At 27.2% G+C, this 22,453-nt stretch overlaps 1 protein-coding gene across 3 annotated transcripts; it reads left to right on the forward strand.

Annotated features, from left to right (window-relative positions):
• Positions 1-1,955: 1,955 nt before the first annotated feature.
• On the forward strand, positions 1,956-19,916 carry ilp2 (insulin-like peptide 2). 3 transcript variants are annotated; one of them, XM_065803211.1, is made up of 3 exons: positions 1,956-2,190; positions 5,676-6,081; positions 19,634-19,916. In XM_065803211.1, exons 2-3 carry the CDS (start codon positions 5,709-5,711, stop codon positions 19,819-19,821), a joined length of 561 nt encoding a protein of 186 aa, XP_065659283.1. In that variant the 5' UTR covers positions 1,956-2,190; positions 5,676-5,708; the 3' UTR covers positions 19,822-19,916. The 3 variants fall into 3 exon arrangements, with proteins under 3 accessions (XP_065659283.1, XP_065659284.1, XP_065659285.1); XM_065803212.1 differs by lacking the exon at positions 1,956-2,190 and adding an exon at positions 4,280-4,530; XM_065803213.1 differs by lacking the exon at positions 1,956-2,190 and adding an exon at positions 4,582-4,726.
• The last annotated feature ends 2,537 nt before the right edge of the window (positions 19,917-22,453 follow it).

Below are 22,453 nucleotides of genomic sequence, written 5' to 3' on the forward strand. Positions count from 1 at the left end.
TATATATATATATATAAATACAAAAAGACAAAGGAACATTATTGAAATATATATATATATATATATATATATATATATATATATTCAAAAATGTATTGAACAAAATAAATCAAACTAGTTCCTTTGTCTTTTTGACCCTCTATTTCTACACTCTTTTGTTGCTGATATAAAGGAACTATGTCGCTGTCAGACGCTAAATTTAAAAGTTGATGCAAAATAAAAAGGAATAAATCGCACCTTCGGATAGTGATCTACCAAAAGAAATTGAACCAAAAATTGAAATTTGCAATAGAGTGCTGGAATTCCAGATAACAAAGAGGCATTTTTAATCAAATTCATAAGGAAAAAATGTGTAAGTGAATTGTAAAAATAAGTTTCTTAGTTGTTTTTACCCTGTAAATACCATTAAAATGCGTGTTAATAAACAAAATGTACTTTCTAAAAGGAAAAAACTTTCTCTTTTAAACTGCACAAATAGTAAAAATTTCATTCTTTATTTAAAAAAAGGATTACTTTTAGCAGCTGCGGATTAAAACTTTTTGGGGCCCGAGGCTATTTTAGAGCAAAACGCCTTTTTCCATGTGATTGATCAAAGATTTTATTTTTAAAGTATCTTTTTTAAAAAAACTATTTGTTATGAATTAGAGACGCCAAAGCTTTAGAGGGGCTCAAGGCTGTAATCTTTTTAGGCCCCCCTTTCTTTAATTAAGCAATGGTTTTCAATAGACAACCGCCTTAATCTTTGAAAATATTGTAAATGTTTGGAACTGTTAGTTTTTTGTTTTTTTTTTAAATTTATTGCGCGGTTTAAAACTTAACAAATTATCAAAAAAAAATTTTTTTCTGTTAATTAAATTTTTATATCATCCAATACAGAAAAAAATTCTCTTCAGCACGATTGAATAATATTTGCAGATAGTTTATTCCATAACTAATTAAGAGCAAAAAAATAAATGTTTTATAACTCTTTTATTATATCATCTACTTCATTCTATTATACATTGATGCGTTAACAAATATCCAAATCAAGAGATTACAAAAACTTACATTTTTATTATTGGCTAGATTTTTTAATATATGCCAAAAATTTATTTATTTATTTTTTTTTTTTTTTTTGTTAATTTAGTTTTGTCTGCATTTTTTAGATTTATTTTTTACTCGCGGTTAGTTATAAAAACAAACAAACAAACAAAAAAATAAAACACAAACACGTAAATCCCACACAAACTAAGTCCTGCCCACAAATAACTTTTTACCACCTCCATTGTTTTGACCTTCTCTTTTAATACTTCTTTTAAAAAATTAAAAATAGTTGAATAAAAAAATCTTGTTTATGAATTGTTTATTATCTCCATGGAATCGACTAGCGACGCTCCTCCCGTTTTGTCTGAGCTCTCTCTTATCTAATACATGAATCTCGTAATAAATATGATTATATATATATATATATATATATATATATATATATATATATATATATATATATATATATATATATATATATATATATATATATATATATATATATATATATATATATATATATATATATATATATATATATATATATATATATATGTATTGACTTTAATAAGAAAAAAAAATAGAAGAAGCCATCATTTTCATGACTAGAAAATCAGTAAAATAAAAATAAAATAGCAAATATTAATTTAATTAAGAACTTTTTTCGGCAACGAACGATTTGAATAAATATTATAAAAATCGGTGATTGCCGCAATAATTTATTTAATAATTTAGAGTAATATGACCCTTGAAAAACTAAAATTAAGGGAAATATAACGTAATAAATTTTATATAAACAAAATATTGATAAAAACAATCATTTAATTGAATTTATATATTTGAATGTGGTTCCATTAAAATATATTGTCAACAACTATTTCTTGACGCCATATTGATAAAAGAGATGAATTTCACAATTAATCAACTATTTGTCATCGTAATCGCCAAAAAAATCTTTCAAACTTTTTTTTAAAACAAAAACATATTTATCAGATAGAAACTATTTTTTAAATAAGATTTGACTTATGTGTACATACAGAAAAGTTCTGTTAACAATATATTTTTTCGATAATTTTCATTTGAAAGAAGTTAAAAAGGTTAAGAATAAATTTTTATCATTTTAAACATTTTTACGGTTTGGATAAATCATTCTTAGTTTATAAAAAGGTAAGACAATTTAGATAAGTCTTTATAAATATTTGTAGTTAGATAAATCTTTGTAAATATATTTTTCGATGAAAAATTTATTTTTAATTATATTTACAAAGATTTTTTATATATACTTTTATAATTTGTACACATTTAAAAAGCTTTTTAAAACTTTTATTGCAATTAAAAAGTTTTTACACCAGTTGAAATTCTTGTGATGAAAATTTGTCATTAAAAAAATTTCACGCAGGTAAAAAACTTTTTAATTCAATAGAAATTTTAAAAAGGTTTTTAATTGAGTACAAAATATAAAAGTATAAATAAAAAAAATTTATGTATATATATATATATATATATATATATATTATATATATATATATATATATATATATATATATATATATATATATATATATATATATATATATATATATATAAATATACATATATAAATGTATGTATTCATCTCGGGATTAATTTAAAATGAGATCTTGATATGGTTTATATCAAATTTAAAAGATTAATTTTCTGTCATTTTTTTCCTGATCATAATCTATATATCATTACTACCTCTATCACATCATGAACATTATTTCATATCCTTTACAATCACGATGATAACTCAAAAACACGTATAATTGATAATTGAGTGAATTATTAATGTATTTATGGTACGTTGATTGTATTACCAACACCATGATGGTATTTATATTGTAGCGTTTATATAGCAACCATTTTATAATTTGTCAGTGTGCCTGTAATGTAACTTTATTATAAGCATGACACCGACATTGTGAATTTGATTATAAACGCTAAACTGTGACATATAAACGACCGCCATTTTGTGAATGCGATATAATTTTGTAAACCTAGCCAGTGTCGTGGTTAGCGGGTTGGAGACCCCCTTCCTAAAACCTGCCAATAGGGCCCCAACTTCTTAAAAAATATTCCACTAGGTATTACTAGAAAAAAAAAATTTACAAAAGGGACTCTAAATGTGGAAATGGGCACCTTAAACTTGCTTGACCCCCTCCAAATAGGGAGTGTGGTGTAGCCTAGCCACGGCTCTTAACCTAGTCAACACTCGATTATGTAAAAAATGATTTTAAAAGAAAAGAAACGTCATCGTCAACGTTAAACGTTGATAAATACTTACAACATTAAAAAATATTCATGTCACGAATATTTATTAATGTTAAGGGCCTACATATTCACTTTAAAGTAAATATATAGGCCCCCTAAATTTGCTACCCCCCTCCCCTAATAGGGTGTGTGGGTATGTTTTTACATTTTGTTAAATACATTTTAAAAACGTATTGCTACAATATTATTAAAAAATAATAAAACTCTAAAAAATATATTCAAGATTACACTAATTCAAGCGGTGTTAATGATAGCCGTTTTTTCATACAAAAATTTGAAATTTTTGAAGATGTAAATGTGTTTTTTTTTCATAAACTTAATGGTACTTTTGTTTATTTTTCTATAATATGTCCGGCCAGACGACATGCGGAAGTTTAAAAGGAAACATCGATTAACTATTTTGTTTATTCTAGTTTGAATTTCTTTTGTATTTTTGTTTGATGTCTTTAATGTTCCGGTGTGTACTTTTTTTTGTCTAAAATACTTATGTTAGACATTTGTAAAACCTCATTTTACAATAAGGTTTTTTTTTACACAATATATTTTATTATATAATTATCATCATATATTGTAATATATCATTTAATATAATATAAAACATATCATATGTTATATATATATATATATATATATATATATATATATATATATATATATATATATATATATATATATATATATATATATAACATATGTATATATATATATATATATATATATATATATATATATATATATATATATATATATATATATATATATATATGTATATATATATACGTAATGAATAACCAAAGGAAAATTAAATTAAAAAAATTAAAATTTAGTAAAAAATATTATATTTTGTTCAAAGTTTGTATAAGTTTATAACTTAATAATGCTATTTTTAGACGTCAATAAAGTTTTTTTTTAATTTTGATAAGATCTTCAATTATCTGATAAGTGTTTATGCGGACTCCAGTGTAGTTTAATTAGTTAACTTAAATAAAAGAAAACTTATTAAAAAAATTTAAATGAAGAAATGAAAAAAAAATAACAACAAAAAAAAACAAAATAAATCAATCTAATAACAATGAAGGAAATAGATTTTTTTTGATATTTTAACTTATTTAATACATAGTTAAGATAACATTTAAAACGTTGACTATTTATTGAGATAGGATTATGTTTTGTTTATATTTAATATTTTCATTGAATGAAGTTTAACGAAAAAACGTGAGTTGTTTATAAGTTTATTTTTTATTAACTTCTTGAATATACAGTATGAATCCTTATTTGCATGGATATTTTCTGCTCCTCAAAGAAAAATAATGATATATTCCATAACAAAAGATGCGGAGTGCCATTCTAAAAGCAAATCAATTTTGCTTATTTAAATGTACCTTTGATGTAACAACTATGCAAGAATTAGGTCAGAATATTTTTACGTATAACAATTTACTATAACATATAATATACACGTAATGATTAAACGGATAGTATCTTCCTTATAATGAAATAGGTTTTGTATTCTTTGAAATACAATCTCTTGAATTGTATGTTTAACATATGGTGCAACTAATCGTGTATTAGGTCTAGTAAATTTGAGTCAGCGGGGTGAACGTTTAAAAAAAAAAACTTTATTTTGGTTTTGCTTAACTTTGCTGCTATTCTTTAGTATGAATTTTGATTATATTGAGTTTTTAAACAGTTGATGTGACCACAACAGATTAAGAATAAAAAATTTCATCATCTAACCCCCTTCGAATATACGACTTTAAAAATCTGTAAATTGTTATAAATTTCATGTATTATGACATTTTAAATATGTTTAATGTAACATTAAAATATTTCAAATTACGATTTTATATATTTTATATATATATATATATATATTTTATATATATATATATATTTTATATATATATATATATATATATATTTGTTATATATATATATATTATATATTTATATATTTTATATATATTATATATATATATTTATTTTATATATATATATATATTATATATTTATATATTTTATATATATTATATATATATATATATATAAACCTCTATAAAACAGCTAGATTGTGTTAGGAAACTCAATCGATTTATGGTCATATTTTTATATATATTTTTTTATATTTAAATTAAATTTGGCGCCAAGTTGATTAATGCGTTAAAATGTGTTGCGATATTTAATATTCTGATGTACGGAAAAACTCCGCTTTAACCGTATGGTTGCCGTAAACAGAATTTTAATACGCATTTGGATTGCATGAACACAATAAAGCGTTTGTTCAAAAAAGGATTTTTTATATATTGCTTTTGATTATAGCTTTTTCATATGTATGATTTTATAACGGTTGTTTTATTTAGATATCCTGAGTAGAAGACTTGTAAAAAGAAAAAATGAATTTTAACAATTTCACTTTAATGTTATTTGTTTGGATGTGTTTAACATTTGACTTTTACAATTTACTTGATTCAAAATCTGCGGATGATTACGACAACGCGAAAATTCTAGAAGACTTAAAAAATGAAGAAAGTTTTACTTCTCGCATCAATGAAATACTTAAGGCCTATTATAACCGTTGGAAAACTGAAAATGCATTAGAATACAAAACAAATTTTGACGTTGGCGAATACGAAGATGATACTGTAAATAAAAAAGAAAACAAAGTCATACAAAGAGAATTAAGAGTTTGCACGCAAGCTTTTTTGCAATCATTGCTCAAGCACTTGTGCGTTTTTTCAAATCCAGTGGCAAAGTTAATTAAAAAAGGTATGTTCATTGGTATTATATATATATATATATATATATATATATATATATATATATATATATATATATATATATATATATATATATATATATATATATATATAGTGTAACTTATTTAAGAATATTTTACACTCAATATATATATATATATATATATATATATTATATATATATATATATATATATATATATATATATATATATATATATATATATATATATATATATATATATATATATATATATATATATATATATATATATATATATATATATATATATTGAGTGTAACTTTTTTAAGAATATTTTTTTTCAACACGTGTTTATTTTATGTTTCTTTAGTTAGATTAGTTTGCAATTTTTAAATTTTTATAAAGTTGGAGTCAGAAATTGCATAATAAGTCATCTTGCGCCGGTCACGTGACCAGATGACATATTTATGAACTTTTTATTTTAATTTTTATTTCAAGTTTTTCTACTTTTAAACTAAAAATTCATGCAGGCAATGAATCATTATGATAAGCATATACTGACAAAGCATTACTGCTTCATGGCTGATAGTTTTGCAATAGCTTAGGGCTTTCAAAACGTTCGCCATCTTGCCCCGCTTTACCCTATATACATACATATATATATATATATATATATATATATATATATATATATATATATATATATATATATATATATATATATATATATATATATATATATATATATATATATATATATGTACATATATAAAATTACTTATAAAGTCTAAATTAGAAAAACTGATTTTCAAATATTAAAATAATTTTATTTCATATTAGTACTTTTGACATAGGGATTAATAAATTAGTCTTCAAAGTTAATAAGATATGCTGCTTAAGGTCTGGTTAAACAATCAATGTTTTTTAAATCAAAATGGTTTTATTTGAGTTAATCTTTACTATAATGTTGTCATTAAAATCATTGTAAAACCATATTAGAGTAGTATATTTATAATCAAATTATAAAGTCTGTCATAATTCATTCTCAATGAAAATTTTTTTTGCCATTCCAACTAAATCAAATTTTGTCTATTTCACCTACATCAAAAGTATTTAATTTTTGTTCAAATTTATTAATAGATTAGTGAAAATTAGTGTAAATTAGAAAACTTAAATCCTACTATTTAAAACAATAATTGGCATTTTTTGAAATTTAAATTGTTTATTCCATCAAAATTCAACGTCAAAATAAAATATGACGTCATTTTTTCAAAATTCATTCAAAAAAAATACTTATTTGGAAACACATGATAAAGAAAAAGTAGAGTATTTGAAAAAAAATAATAATAAAAAAAAAAATATCAACAACAAATAAATAGCAAAAACAACACACACACACACACACAGACACAAAATTTGCTCTTAAAATATTTTTATTTCTCTCAGCGGGAATGATAAATTGTCTTATATATTCTGTTAAACAACAGCGGGGCCGTCTGTATAATATCCTAAAACAGCATGCATAAAACCTGAATAAAAATGTGTAAAAGTTTTAAATATAAAGATAACAAAATAAACGTAAAAGTATGGGTTATAAAAAACAGATAAAAACGTAAAGTTATTTTGTAGTCAAAAAAATAAAATTATTGTAGGAATCTGAAACAAACCTAATGATTTAAAAATATCTTACAAGCAAATAGATTGCACAAAAATGGTTCAAATCATTTTAAATACATAAAAATTTTAAATACCATTTGATGCAAATTTAGTTATAAATCTATGAAAAAACTTTTAAAAACCAATTTTCCATGCCGCTGAAGTTTTCCAATATGTGTAAGAAAAAGACCATTTAAGTACAGCAGTTAAAAAATTAAAAAAATTTGATAAATTTACAATAATATTTGCATCAATCCTGACTCAACTAAAGCTAGAGGATTTGCATCAATCCAGACTCAACAAAAGCTAGAAGGCATTTTAACTCTATTAGAAATGAAGCGTAGCATTAATAAATAGAAATATATATTTAAAAACAATTCCAGTTAGATATGGTATAGAATACAACGGAGTTGCATAATATACAATCTAAATGACAAGTATTGATATTGACATAAACTTCAAGCAAAGGTAAATCTTATTATATGCAACCTCTTTAGATAAAAAGTGTGGTTTAATTGAAGTTATTAAAACGTTTGATTATCAAGTTAACGACTTGTTTCGAGCTATTTATGGGTACAGTTTATTTGTAAAGATAACTAAAATAGCAGCCATATGGTGGTTTAGCCATCTACAGACGCATTAAATTTCTATGAAGAAAATTCTATAAAACTATATAAAAAAAAAAAACTCTATAAAAGCTATATATAAATTCTATGAAACTATATAAAAAACTCTATAAAATCTTAAACTTTGAATACCTATAAAAATCTTGGATATCTAACACTTTGGATATCTATAACTTTGGACATTTGAAACACTATAAAAATCAATAATAAGAGTATAAGTTGCAGTAACCAAATAATGCTAACTTAATATTTTTCCATGGAAAATTATTAAGTAATATTTTTCCATGGAAAGCCCAATAATAACTTTTCAGTAATTTCTGTAATTTTAAATTGCCTAATATACTTTAATAATGTATTTTGAATGATTATATATTGATTGAATGCTGGTTTTAAGTCTTTTCATCAGACAGCTAATAATAAATATGCGAGATGTAAGCCATAAGATACACGTACAAAGCTAATTCTGTTTTAAATTAGTCTCCCCCCGGTGAGAAATCGGCTAGGGGCTATCGAAATTTGTAACAAAAAAGATGGCAATTTTGTCACGAGGATTGTAGTTAAATAAGTTAGCAATTTGCTCCACGAGGATTGCTAGTTAAATAAGTTAGCAATTTGCTCCACGAGGATTGCTAGTTAAATAAGTTAGCAATTTGCCGCTTTGGCCAAAATTGAAAAAGTTTACATTGTATTATTAATTACTTATTCATATTTATGTAAAATCTACTTTTATTATCTCCTTTAATCTTCCTAAACTAAAACGACACGATGTGCATTACTATTATTAAAACCAGATTTCTATTTATATCAATCAAACTTTTTTAATTTTTTGCTTGTAATTATATATATACTATTATTTTAGTAGTTTTATTTGAAAAAAAAACTACGTCAATAATTACAAATCTGCGATATGTAGCAATCAAGTAAATACAAACTTGTCTTTATGTATATACATACCGCTAATGTATGCAAATATACTTATCGATATGTGTATACATCTCGCTATAGTGATAGGTGGCTACAGCCACATAGTAGTTATAGAATTGTTGTTACGCAGTAGCTAGCTAGAAAGTTACAATATGTAGCCACCAACCTCTTCTTTTAGTGACTACAGCCACCTACTAGCTCTAGATTTGTTGTTATGTTGTAGCCTGCTAATTACCTACGATAGCTCTTAAAACATCGTAATAATATCGCTAACTACAAAACTTTGATAGCTACATCATCGACTAGCTGCAAGTTTGTTGTTATGTTGTAGCTAGCTACAATGCTACAATAAAAGTTAACGGTATATTGTAGTAATATTGACAGGTAAAAGCTACGATATCTAGATTGGCACATGTCGCAGAGTTACAAGTTCAATTGTTATCATAAATATGTTAGATCGAATACTAAAAATCAAAATTTCTAAAAAACGTTAAAGACAAAATGAAACATGTGAGAAAAAAAATTGCTTAAACATCCCTATAATGATGGCCAAGTGTTACCTTCACACCGGGTTAATGCTGATTTACGCACTGGTCCTAAACACACAATGCTTGAACTCAGTAGCTATCAATGAATTCAAAGTTGATAGAATTATTGACTGAATATTGTGGATCAATTTTGTGCTTTCTGCAGAAGTTTTTAATTTGTCGAGACTAAAATGCTCGTCCTAGGTTTAACAAATTTAGTATTTAGCAATTAATTTAAAAAGATAATTCTTTATTTGTTTAGCTATTTTAAAATAATTAACGACATTGTGTTTTAGTAATAACAAGGAGGATCAAACCGATATTCCTTCAAATGTTGTTATCAGAACCTAGTTTTGTTACCAAAGTTCATTTGCCTAATTTTAGCAAAGCTGACGATAGTTTAGTATGGAACTTTTTTTTGCATCAATTGATGTATGATTTTTGCATGCATCTTTTATTATCTAAAATATATGCCTAAAGTGTTGCGGTAATATCTTTGTAATATATACTTTAAATTTTTTAACTTGTACTTCACAACAGACTTATATTAAAATTAGTTTTTAAAATTATGAGAAAGTTTCCTAACAAAGAAAAAAATAACTAGAATACAACCTAAAAATACCTACCATTTTAAAAATACTTACCCATCGACATATTTCATCATCCCCAAATGTAAGGATTGAAAGAATTTTTTTCTTTTTTCGAGTAAATAATGTTTATTAAATAGCTAATAAATTTTGGAGCTTTAAAAACCGAAAAAAAAAGTTCCAAAAATTTTGTATTAAACTTCTTCGACCCCATTAATAATTGAAAACAAACTTAATTCAAAGACAATTTAGTTTTGTTACCATTATCTGTTTCAGTTTCTCAAGCGAATAGTTCAATTTTTCAAATATTACAAGTTTTAAGCACTGTGTTATCACATGATCAACACACACTCTAACCAAAGCAAGACACTTTGGCTAAAGAAGCTGTCAATTATGGAATTAGAACATATTATATTGTTGTATAAAGTTACCTGGCCATAAACTTCTTATTGCTCCACGCCATTAACTCCAACGTACTATTTAGGTTCAAATTTTTGTGTTTTTTTTGTTGTTGCACAAATTGTATATTTTTAAACATTTTTGTAAAGTGAATTCGTCAAATAAAATTAAACAATGAAAGTAGTTGCTTAAACGGTTGATTTATTGATGGTGTCCTGTTTTAGCTGTCTAATTAAGCAAGAATTTCCAACGTAGTGATTGATAACTTTGAAATACCTGGTTTATTGACACACCAAATTCAGAAATTTATACCAAAGCGGTAATTATAAAAAGTCAAGAATGAATTGCTGTTTATGTAAAACCAATCTAAAATTCAGTTCATTGTCATATATAAAATCTCTATAAAAGATATACAAGTTAAAAACATTTTTCTCGTACACCATCAATAAAACAGTTTTTATAAGTGGTTAAATTAATAGATATCTGTCCGCTGTTTCTATGCTATCTATCTAACTCGATTTCTTCTGAGTTTTACTCTATACAATACCTGTGGTTAAATTAAGAGAGATATTATTCCACCGCTTAAGCAACTATTTTCATTGTTTAATTTTATTTTGGCAAATTTACATTACAAAATCATTTAAAAATATACAATTTATGCACAAAAAAATAAATAAAAAAAAGTAAACCTAAATAGTAATTTAAGCAAAAAGGTGCATATCACTACAAAGACATGACTTTGATATCAATACAAAAACCTTTAACACACTGAAAGATTTTTATGTGAAAAGTGGTTTAGTAAAGTTCTTAACTTTTATTTATATTTAGTTATGTCTACGATTATGAAGTTTCTGGAGAGAATTATTTAAGATAAAGTTAAAACTTTTAAAAAGGGTGTAAAAATATTAATTTATTTGAGCTATTATTATTTTATCCTTATTTTTTATCCTTATCTCTATCGAAGTAGAAACTATAATAATAAATTTAATGACAAATCAGTATTAATGTGTGAAAAATTAAAAAAAATATTATACTGTCAAAAAATAATAATAATAATAAAATAAAATAAAACAACAACAACAAAAAAAATTACAATAGTCTAAATTAAAAAAAAAAAAATCACTCAATAATCTGTTTTTGTTTCACTTTTCCTTATTTGTTGTAACAATTGCACTTGTTTATCAGTGCCAATAATTTCTTGCAGAAATGTTTTTATTGCAGATACTAAACCAATTTTAATTAAAATATGTGTTTTGTTGTAATACTCACATAAAATATTTGACATTGGTGTTGAAGAAATTGATGAACGCTGTGTGACAGTTGATGATATAGTCAATGTTGATTGTGATGCAAGCTCTTGTGCTGGATCTTCAAATATTTCTATTATTTTTAATTTTAAGAGGTCAAAATTAAATTTATTTAAAAAGAATAACTCTGTTTTTTTGAACGCACTGATTGCGTGTTTTCTGGTAAAGCACTTGTCACTTTCATGTAAAACTTCGAGAATTAACTCGAAAAATAATTTGATTTTAAAACGTTTATTCAAGTAAGTTTAACGTGACAATATATTTTGACGTCCAGTGGCTGCAAAATATGACTTAAATGAGCTGTTTTAACATATTTCAATAACTTTAAATGACACATGAGTGCTGTAACCATCTAATACAAAAATGTATTTTCCGCCTACCGCTTTAAATGCTGGTATAAATAGCCGTTCCAACCACTCAATAAGTTGCGATTTCTCCATCCATCCTGAATCTGATCTTGTATACACTGTGCTGGTTGGACCTTTATTGCAACATGAATAATATAAGTATCTTTTTGATTCATAAACAACGAAAGGAGGTACGTAGTAGCCTGTTGCATAGACGCAGAATTTTAAGGTATAATTAAATTTGTTGTTGTTTCATGTAAGTTTGAGAACACACTTTGCACCTTTTTGACATAAAATTAAAAGTTTTCATTGGTCACTACCTAAAACCACACCCATTGCAGTTTTAAATATGTGAAGCTTTTAAGTAATCGTTTTTGGCTTCATCGTATTGTTTCATGTAATTGTTAAAATATTTTTCAATTATATTGAAAGTGCAAGATAAAGCTCTTTTTGATGCAATGTTATCTGCTCTACATAACGCTACATCATGTTTCCATCTCTTAAAAATCAAACTGCCACTGCAATGAAGGTTTGCCATTTTTGAATAAATGCTCTTGTTTTGTGTTTTTTAAATTGTGTTGAACAATAGAAATTAGGTCGGCTTATGTCAAACCTTAACCCCAATCGCTAAAACATTGAATTAAATGAATCAATAACTTTTCATTTTCAACTAATAAAGCTGTTTGCTTTTCGCTTCCATGGTAACCATCGTTATTACTTTTATTTCTGTCAATCAATGTCGGTTTTGGTATATTGAACTTGAATGCACACTTTGTTAATGATATTCTTTGCTCTCGATGATGTTTCAAAGTATTTTCAACATCTTCTTCGCTATTGTTGTTGTTTGGCACCTTTTTTGATAGTGATGGGTTTTTTTTTATATCAAGTTTGCTGGAAATAAGATTAGTATTATCATATTAAAAGAGAGAAATAGGGTTCTTTTTATAGAAATAGAAGAAAAAAAAGAAGTAGTATCGTAGATTATTATTTTAATAATACCTGATAGAAGTTATTAAGGAAGTAAACACTTATTAGTTACTTTTTGCTTCAAATAATCAAGTAATTTTTTGCTACAAATAATAAATTATTATTAGAGTAAAATAGGATCAAATGGAAAAGTTAAGGATTTTAATTATTTTTACGGAAAAAAAATTTTTAATTTTTTTTTTTTAAAGTTCTAGAGAATATTGAGCTGTATTTTAATATATAAAAAACAAATAATTTTTTTTTTAAGTTCTCTATGAAATTTTATTTGATTGAAAAAAAATTTATTCCATTCTACACTGACATTCGGGGAGAATGAAATACGCAAATATATGTGTAATTAAGACAACAGTTTATTAAAAAAACAAAAAGCAATTAAAAATAACAATTAAAAAATCAATCAAATAAAATAAACTTTTTTATTCTTGTGATGATGTTGAGTCATTTAGAGGTACTAGAGATTGAGTTGAGTTTTCAGTTGTGCGGCATTTTTTAGTGCAATAAAACTCAGTGCTTTTTTTGTGTCAACGTGTTGGATACGAAACATTTGTTGTAAAGCTGCTGCAAGTGACTGGGCTGATTGCAGTTGTTTTTCAATCTCTTTTTGAATTTCCTTTTGAATAGCCGGAGTTACTACAATATTGAAGGTTGTTTGGAGAAAGGATGACTTTTGGGTGACTTTGAAGTCACCTCAAAAGTCATCCTTTCTGATGACTATGATGCTATGTGACATATGCTGATGCTAGATGTTGGTATAGATTCAGAGGAAGTTGGCTAAGGTAGTATAGTTCCTGGTGTTGGTATTGGCGATGGTCTATCATAGATTCTGGTTGTTGAGATGATGGAGGTTTAGGTTCAGATGAAGGTGTTTCAAACGTATCAGCAATTTGCTACTTTGACTGATCAATTTTATTGATATCGAGTGGAAAAAAGTCTGTATTCTGAAACCCAGTGTCTATTTGGGTACGTGTAAAAACTTAACCAGAGCTGAAAAGTTTTTTTTGCTGGTGACTAAAATATTCTTTTGATAAGTTGCTGAACTTTGTCTCTGCATAAAACTGTTGAAGTAATTTGCACCAAACTCTTTTGACATGGAAATAAATACCGACATCTAGTGGCTGCAGAATATGTGACGAGTGAGCTAGTAAGCAAACAACAAGATATTGCCATCGACGCAAATAAGTACGACCCGATAAGTGACATGTGTCACATGTCCATCTACGACTAAAATATGAATACCTAAAATAACTATAATTAGATTGATGTAATCTTTTGTGAATGTAAAATTAGATAAATATAGTTAGATAATTAAAGTTAGATTGAAATAATTACCTAGAACTTTCTTGATGGCGGGAAAATACACGTTAGTTAGCCACGGCACAAGTATTTTTTGGTGCCTAATAGACGTTCCCCCCCCCCCCCCGCTAATTAATTTTTCAAAAATTTTCTATTTTCTTCTTTCTATTGTTACGTCATTATTCATTAAAAAAGAAATTTTCTTCTTTCTATCGTCACGTCGTATCATTTACAGTACTTATTTATTTGTATACGTTGTAATATCAGAGTGTAAGAACGAAATGGCGACTACGAAAAGAATTTTTAAAAGGACAGAAAGAAGCCAATATAGTAACGTAGAAAAAATGGAGCTTGGAAAAATTGTGGAAAAGTTCAAAGAAGAGTACGATGCCGAAGTGATAAAAAACAAAGGAAAGACGAAATACGATGCAAAAAGAAAACGACACGTGCCAATAAAACCGACAACTGGATATGTTGCAAAGTCTGTCCGATTCTTTTATACTGATTTGGTCGATGCAAAAAGTGACGACCCTGAATTCGTAAAAGCAGTTAAACTTGCATCCCGTTCATACAACAGCCTAGAGTGTTTGCAAGATCCTTCCTCTTGTCCACCGAAAAAATCGCGAGGAGCTGGTGCTGGTCGTAAATTGAAGGCCCCAGAAGTAAGAGTAGCATTATTCTACTGGTTCGTAGACGTGAGAGAATCGTTGAAGGGACGTTTGCCGCGACGTTTGTTTAAGCTGAAAGCACAGCAACTTTATGGCGAATGGCTCATTCAAAACTCAGCTCCTGAACAAGAGAAACTCAAATTTAGTAATAAATGGATTAAATCCTGGGAAAATGAATACAAAGTCAGCTTAAGAAAGCCAAAGAGGTGTCACTGGTTTCATTCAAGCAAATGATACCGATCTACATTGCCGTCTTAAGGCATTATACAGACACGAAGAAATGGATTTGATGTTGAAAATGCTGGAAGTGGATAAAAACAAAGTCCTTTCACCGAAACGCGAAGATATGGTCAAAATGCTTTTGTCTGCTTGGAGAGACGTTCCAGATGACTTTGCTGAGGTATTCAAAAAACTGTTCGTTACCAGTTCATTTGATGGATCGGAAGATCACCTGGTCTCAGATAAACTGTTTACGCTGATCGGCAGTGACATGCAGACATTTCGAAAGAAGCTAACAGAATCACCTGTGTCAGTAAACCTGCAGTCGGTTATCAAGAACCTGATTCCACCGAAAGGTATTCGGAGAAACCACGAGGGTTTGGAATTGTTGGGTTATATCGAGGACGATCGTTACTTATTAGAAGACGAAAATGGAAATGAAACTGATGGCAGAAGTGACGAAAGTGGAAGTGATAGCGAACAGAACAATGCTGAAACACAGCCTGATTTAACACTAACTGTGACGGTTGAAGCTACAACCAATCCTTCCAATACCATTCCATCACTGACAAATGTTTCAGATGATCCATTGATTAATAAGGACGCAACGTTTTTAGATGCACTGCAGAAGGTGTTTGAGGAAAATGAAACTAGTATTATTTTCAAGCCACATCTAAAAAAAATAAAATCAGCTTTTGACGAGGCTCGAAAAAGCGTCAAGAAACGAATGAAAGAGGCTCATGATAATACCGATGTTGAGCAAGAGGACGAGGGTAACATATTTGACATTTTACAAAATATGTAAAGAGAGAAACTTATTTGAACTGGACTTCTGTTGATATTTCTTCTTTGGACTTTAGTACTTCTTTATTATATATTTACTTGTTTTCAGACACTAATATATATGTTAATAATTAACAAAAACATTACTTAGTTATTGCTTTAAGTATTTAAAAAAACTCAAAATTTTCCAACCCCCCTCCCCCGCTTATTCCAGCCCCCCTGCTTATTAAGTTTTAGTGATATTTCCAACCACCCCCCCACACTTATTCCAACCCCTTCCTGCTTATTCCAACCCCCCCCCCCCCCCCTCCTTTATATTAGGCACCAAAGAGTAACTTATCTTCCATCCATCCGGATGGAGATATAACGTATATGGCATCATCTGGATCACTTAAACACCGATCTCTGTACAGACATTTTCTGATTTAAAAGTAACGTAAGGAGCAAGACGATTACCAGCAGCATTAATGCAATTTCCAACTGTATAATAGATTTTTTCATTGTTGTTTACCAATTTTAATGGTCGTTTTGTACTACGTCGGCAAACTATATTTTGCTTACCTTGATCACCAGAGAAGCCAATTTCATCAAAACTCCACAAATGACACAAAGTGTTTTTGTTTATACCTGCTACGTTGAATTCTCTTTGCAGTGTGTTGAAATACTTTGCTACTAATTCTTGCGTGCAAGAAGCGGCTCTGAGTGATGAAATATTGCCTACGGCTCTGATGCTCAACCTATGATTCCACAGGTTTATGAAAAGGTTATATCAATCTCTTCCTGGTGTACCATTAGGAAACAAATGAAATTGAGCTTGTTGTTGCGAATAGTCAGTAACTAGTGTGATGACGTTATTGTAAGTTCTACCAAAGTCCCAATCGGATAATTTGATGAGCGTATCTACCAAAACTGATTCAAGTTGTTTTGACAATCTCGTGCTTGAACCATTGCCAATTGTTTCACCAATGCCGTTGACACGTCCGTGAGGAGTTGCTACTGGTATGCTGAATGATTTAGCAGATTTGTTAAGTGAAAATTCACCGCTTTGTATTTTAACTACCGCAAGCGCAACTTGCTCTTTGGTGTATAGTTTTTTTTTTTTCCGTGCATGCAAGTTGTTTCGAGGCATATCTTATATTAAATAGATTTAACAATAATTCATTTGAAATTTATGCACAAAATTTATAGAGGTAGCTTGGTCACTTGAGACTTAATTAAAATTAAGTCTAAAGTGCATTTAACAGGGGAGTAACTAGCATTTTTCATTTATTCATTAGAATCATTTAATAAAAGCAGTCAGTAAAAGTCATACATTTAAATTCAGAAAAATTTCATTTAAAAATTTTTTCAATACAAAAAAGTTATAGTTGGAGATTTATTGCTCACTTGAGATTTAATAAAAAAAGCCGCGTTTAAGAACTGAGCTTTTACTAAAGTTTACTGGTATAACTTTAAAGTTCAATAATATCAAATTTAACTTTTTAGAGTTTTAAGTTCATTTTTCAAAATAATAAAAAAAATTATATTACGCATTCGAAAACTTAAAAATTTATAACAAATTTTTTTTCATCAAAAATAAATTTGATATTATCTTACTCAGAAAAGTATTCTCTTCAACGTGATTTAAAATGATTATCTAATAATTAATAAAGAGCAAAAGAAAAAGATTGTCATAACTATTTCATTCTACCCGCTGTTTCATTTTACTCTGTTTTTAATCTAACTATTGAGGGGCTATTGTAGAATATTACACTTTTTAGTTTTTATCAAATAAGTACCTTATTTTACAACGGTTCAAGGGAAAATTCCTGATACCTTTTACAACATAATACAATAAAATTGTTGTTTAAATAAAATTTAAGTAAAAGAGACCGACTTAAAATAGTGGCCGAAAATACACTTACTAACCCTACATTAAGTAAAATGTTATCACACCTTTCAACATACCATGACATCACAAGTTATCCATTTAACAAGATTTAAGACATTTTACTAAAGAAGTAATCTACTTTATTATAATAGTTTATAATATACTAAAGCTCGATTAGGTACTTAGAAATAAAACCAGGAAAACTGTTTACAATTTATTAAACTCAAAAGAAGAAAAACAATATAAACAATTTTTTTTGGTCTTTTTAATGTTTTTGCTTTCAAAGAAGGCTGAATTAAATTGCAATTGTGTAGGTAACAGACAAAGCTTTAGGGATTTATTATTTATATGTAAATATGCGTATCACATATCAGTTTAGGAACGTGGAACTCGCAAAACTTCATTAACTAAAGAATTCGAAGTTAAAATCACATTAAAAATCTAAAGGATAAAAGATATTACTAAAGATATATATATATATATATATATATATATATATATATATATATATATATATATATATATATATATATATATATATATATATATATATATACAAATCACTAGTAATATCTTTTAACCTATATAGACTTTTATTGCGAATCTAACAACCGGTAACACAATTCCACCAGGTTCGTCTATAAAATCCTGTGAAATCGCGTTTAAACAGATGTGCAAAAACAGCGAGTAAATTTTTGTCATTGTTAAATGATCAAGCATGTTAAACCTTATTAAATAATGGAGGCATTGAAATTTTTTATGTCTTACTATAAGCCCAAGAATAACTAGAAGAAGACCCACTGCGTAAAACTGAAGTTAAAAGTTAAGTCAAAAATAAATATTTTGAGTAAAAAAACGCTTTTATTTTTAACTGTTTTTTAACTATATAGTCCCAGGATCTAGTGATATAGTCCCGGGATCTAGTGATATAGTCCCGGGATCTAGTGATATAGTCCCGGGATCTAGTGATATAGTCCCGGGATCTAGTGATATAGTCCCGGGATCTAGTGATATAGTCCCGGGATCTAGTGATATAGTCCCGGGATCTAGTGATTGAACAATCCCACAAAGTAATCTCTATACAGGAAAAATGTTCATGGGTTTAATTCATTACCATTAAGTTTTAAAACGGAAGTTTTGTCAATAAGGTCTGCGAGATATGTAATATATGTAAAAAAAACAACAACAGCAAAAAACAATCAACCACGATATTATACAAATATTAAAAATACTACATTATAAGAAAAATAAATATATAAGAAAAAGCGTATTTTTTTTATACAAAATACACGCTGAAATTATACACTTTTTTGTTGCGCTAATAAATGCACATTTTTTAAAACTCTGACATTAATGTATATTTAATATAAATTTTGAAACAATTTAGATACGCCAATCACAAAGAAAGATTTTACTCTACCTAATGATGTCGCTTCCAATTTTCTGAATAAACGAGATAATACCTGGTTCCAACACCAATATCCGGATGTTTATCCAACTGACATTAATGTCCACGACGAATGTTGTTATAACAAAGGGTGCGTCGTTGACGAAATTATGGAATATTGTAATTAATGTCACGGTGACAGTGAGGACCTATTTTGAAGATGATGTAGATGTTGTAACATAGTCAGTTGTAATACTTCTTATATAAATGAATCTAATAAATATTTGTGAATCTTTTATTATAAATAAAAAATAGTGTAAGAGTTAAAGGCTAAAAAAGTTTGCTAACTTTGGTGATACCCATCAGGTGTGCTGTGCCTAATGATATTACCAGCATAAAATTCCCAGAATAATGATACAAATGATACAAATTCTAAGAATAAAACAAATAGTAATAAATAGAAGTTGGTTATATAAATATAAATCTTCCCTTATATTAATCGTACGAAAAGTATGAACTTTTAATAAAATAAACATTGAAAACAACCCGATCAATAATTTTAATTGTAGCTTTTGTACCTTTTTTTTTGACTTTTGATTTTTGTTGTTTGTTTCAATTTTAAAAGCGTTCTACCAGTTCTGCCAGTTTATTCTAAACTTTTTTGGTATATGAACAAAAAAATTTTGACAAGTTAAGTTGATAAAAACGTTTAAATAAAAAGACCTAAGGTTTTTCACAATAATCATACTGATAACATACATACACTCATACATATTGTGTTACATTATAATAATAGTAACTAAACTGTAATAACCATATTAGAATCTCTATTGAAAGTGAAAAAAGATATACAAAGATCTTGCCTACCAACTGTCTATCAGGTGCTTATATGTTTTCTTGCGCACATCTCTACGAAAATTGAGAAAGGTGCTGCAAATGAAACGGTTAACTCAATTTTACTATTTTACAACCGAGAAAAAAGGTTAAACAGTTTCTGATCAGCATGATGACTGATAGGAAAGCATACATGGATTCATTGACTGTACGCGAAGCCTTAAGTAAAAACGTGTCAACAGAAAATGTTTTAAACAAGAAAGAATCCAAAGAGAAAAAGAACGTCATTTCAATATGATAAAAGGTTAAAAACACTTTAAAGGAGACAGGAGAGGTTTGTCTAGATCTTGAAACAAATGAATCAGGATCTAGTTATGAAACTAAGCAGCAATCTTTCAAAAAAGTTTGAAAGCTTGCACATCTGTTTTTATACCATATGTTATTCTAAAATTATCGAAAGCTACTGAAACAGCCGTTTAGTACTAGGTTACACTTGTTGCAGCGTTATTTTTTCCACTCAATAATTTGGGCTAAGTCTGGTGGTTCTTTTAGAATCAACTTTAGCTACACTACTATAACATAAAAGTAAATATATATTGATTCAAAAATAAATGTTTCTGAGTTTTAATCAATTTATTTTAATTTCTGTTAAGTTATGATATAAAAGTTTAATTGGAATAATCATAAATACTTGTTACTCTTGCACTACTCTTGCATTACTCTTGTATTTATTATTGAAAACCATTTAGAAACAAAATGGAATGTGCACTACAAAAATAAAAAAGCTCCGGAAAACCTCCAAATGTTGATATAGTTCATTAGGATATCAAGTTAATGGATTCACTCAACAAAATGTTAAAGAAGAAAAGTCGCCAATTTTTCTTTCAGGTAGATAGAAAATTAAACTTGGGCAAGGTCTAACTTGTTGTGATATTAGAAATTACGAATGAAAAAGTAATATATTTATCTACGAACTCAATTAAAATTGGTTTTTAAAAAGTAATTTATTAACATGTTTGGATGTAAATTTACTTTTTAACATGTTTATATGTAAAATTACTACGCTGCCATGTAAATGAACCAAAAAGATGAGACTAATGATTACTGAGGCGGCAGAATAGCTACAAGGGAGATTGGAATTGGGTTGATTATGTGGAAGGCATGATTTTTGAAATAGCAGTATCAAACTATATAACTGCATAGTGTGTTTCAATGCAAAATATATTGAAGAAAAAGAAAAATATATTGGCTCTTCTTTAGCCTGCTTACCAGCACCAAACAAGGGAGATTATACTAATTCACGCATGGAACAGTTTGAATTTAGTGGTTTAAAAAGGTATCGATATTCTACTTGTAAGCTAAAAAAACATTAATATATTAAATATAATTATAGCTATACAATTTATGCACGTTTAGTCGAGTATTTTAATATCATCTCTTTTTCAAAATTAAACTAGCATCAGTTTTAAAAGCTAAAAAAAATTCGTTACATTGTTTGGTTTTCTGATTTAAGAAAAGTTAAAACTCAAGTTTCTCCTTTAAGTTTCAGAATCTTTGATAAACAAGAAAGTGGCCGTCATCAATCTTTGTCAAAAACCAATGAGTCGCAGTTTCAATAAAAGGGATTATAAATAACTTGTTCAATTAACAATACAATATCTAGGAGATGGACAAAAATTAGTGTTCTCTGAATTTACTCGACCAAGAGCAAAATACAAGATGTCAAAATAAAACTTATACTGTTAATTTTGTTGTTGTTTATGCTCTATAAACTTTGTACTGGGACCATCCAGCTCCCCAAAGAAACAGTTTTTGCTCGATAAAAATACACAAGGATTATTCTGTTTGTTGTATTTTATTACATTCCATAGTGGCTAAGTGTATTTATATCTTCAGCCGCATCTACTAATAATTTAAATCTTATCAACTCGTTATTTAATTATAAAACTTATAATTTATGCTGCTCTAAAAGCTTTCAGCAAACAC

This window comes from Hydra vulgaris, chromosome 08 (assembly GCF_038396675.1).
Source record: "Hydra vulgaris chromosome 08, alternate assembly HydraT2T_AEP".
Classification (NCBI taxonomy): Eukaryota; Metazoa; Cnidaria; class Hydrozoa; order Anthoathecata; family Hydridae; genus Hydra; species Hydra vulgaris.

Coding starts and splice junctions, on each gene's coding strand:
- ilp2 (XM_065803211.1), top strand. CDS start 5,709: ATGAATTTTAACAATTTCACTTTAATGTTATTTGTTTGGATGTGTTTA. Junction 6,082..19,633: donor GGCAAAGTTAATTAAAAAAG/GTATGTTCATTG, acceptor GAAACAATTTAG/ATACGCCAATCACAAAGAAA.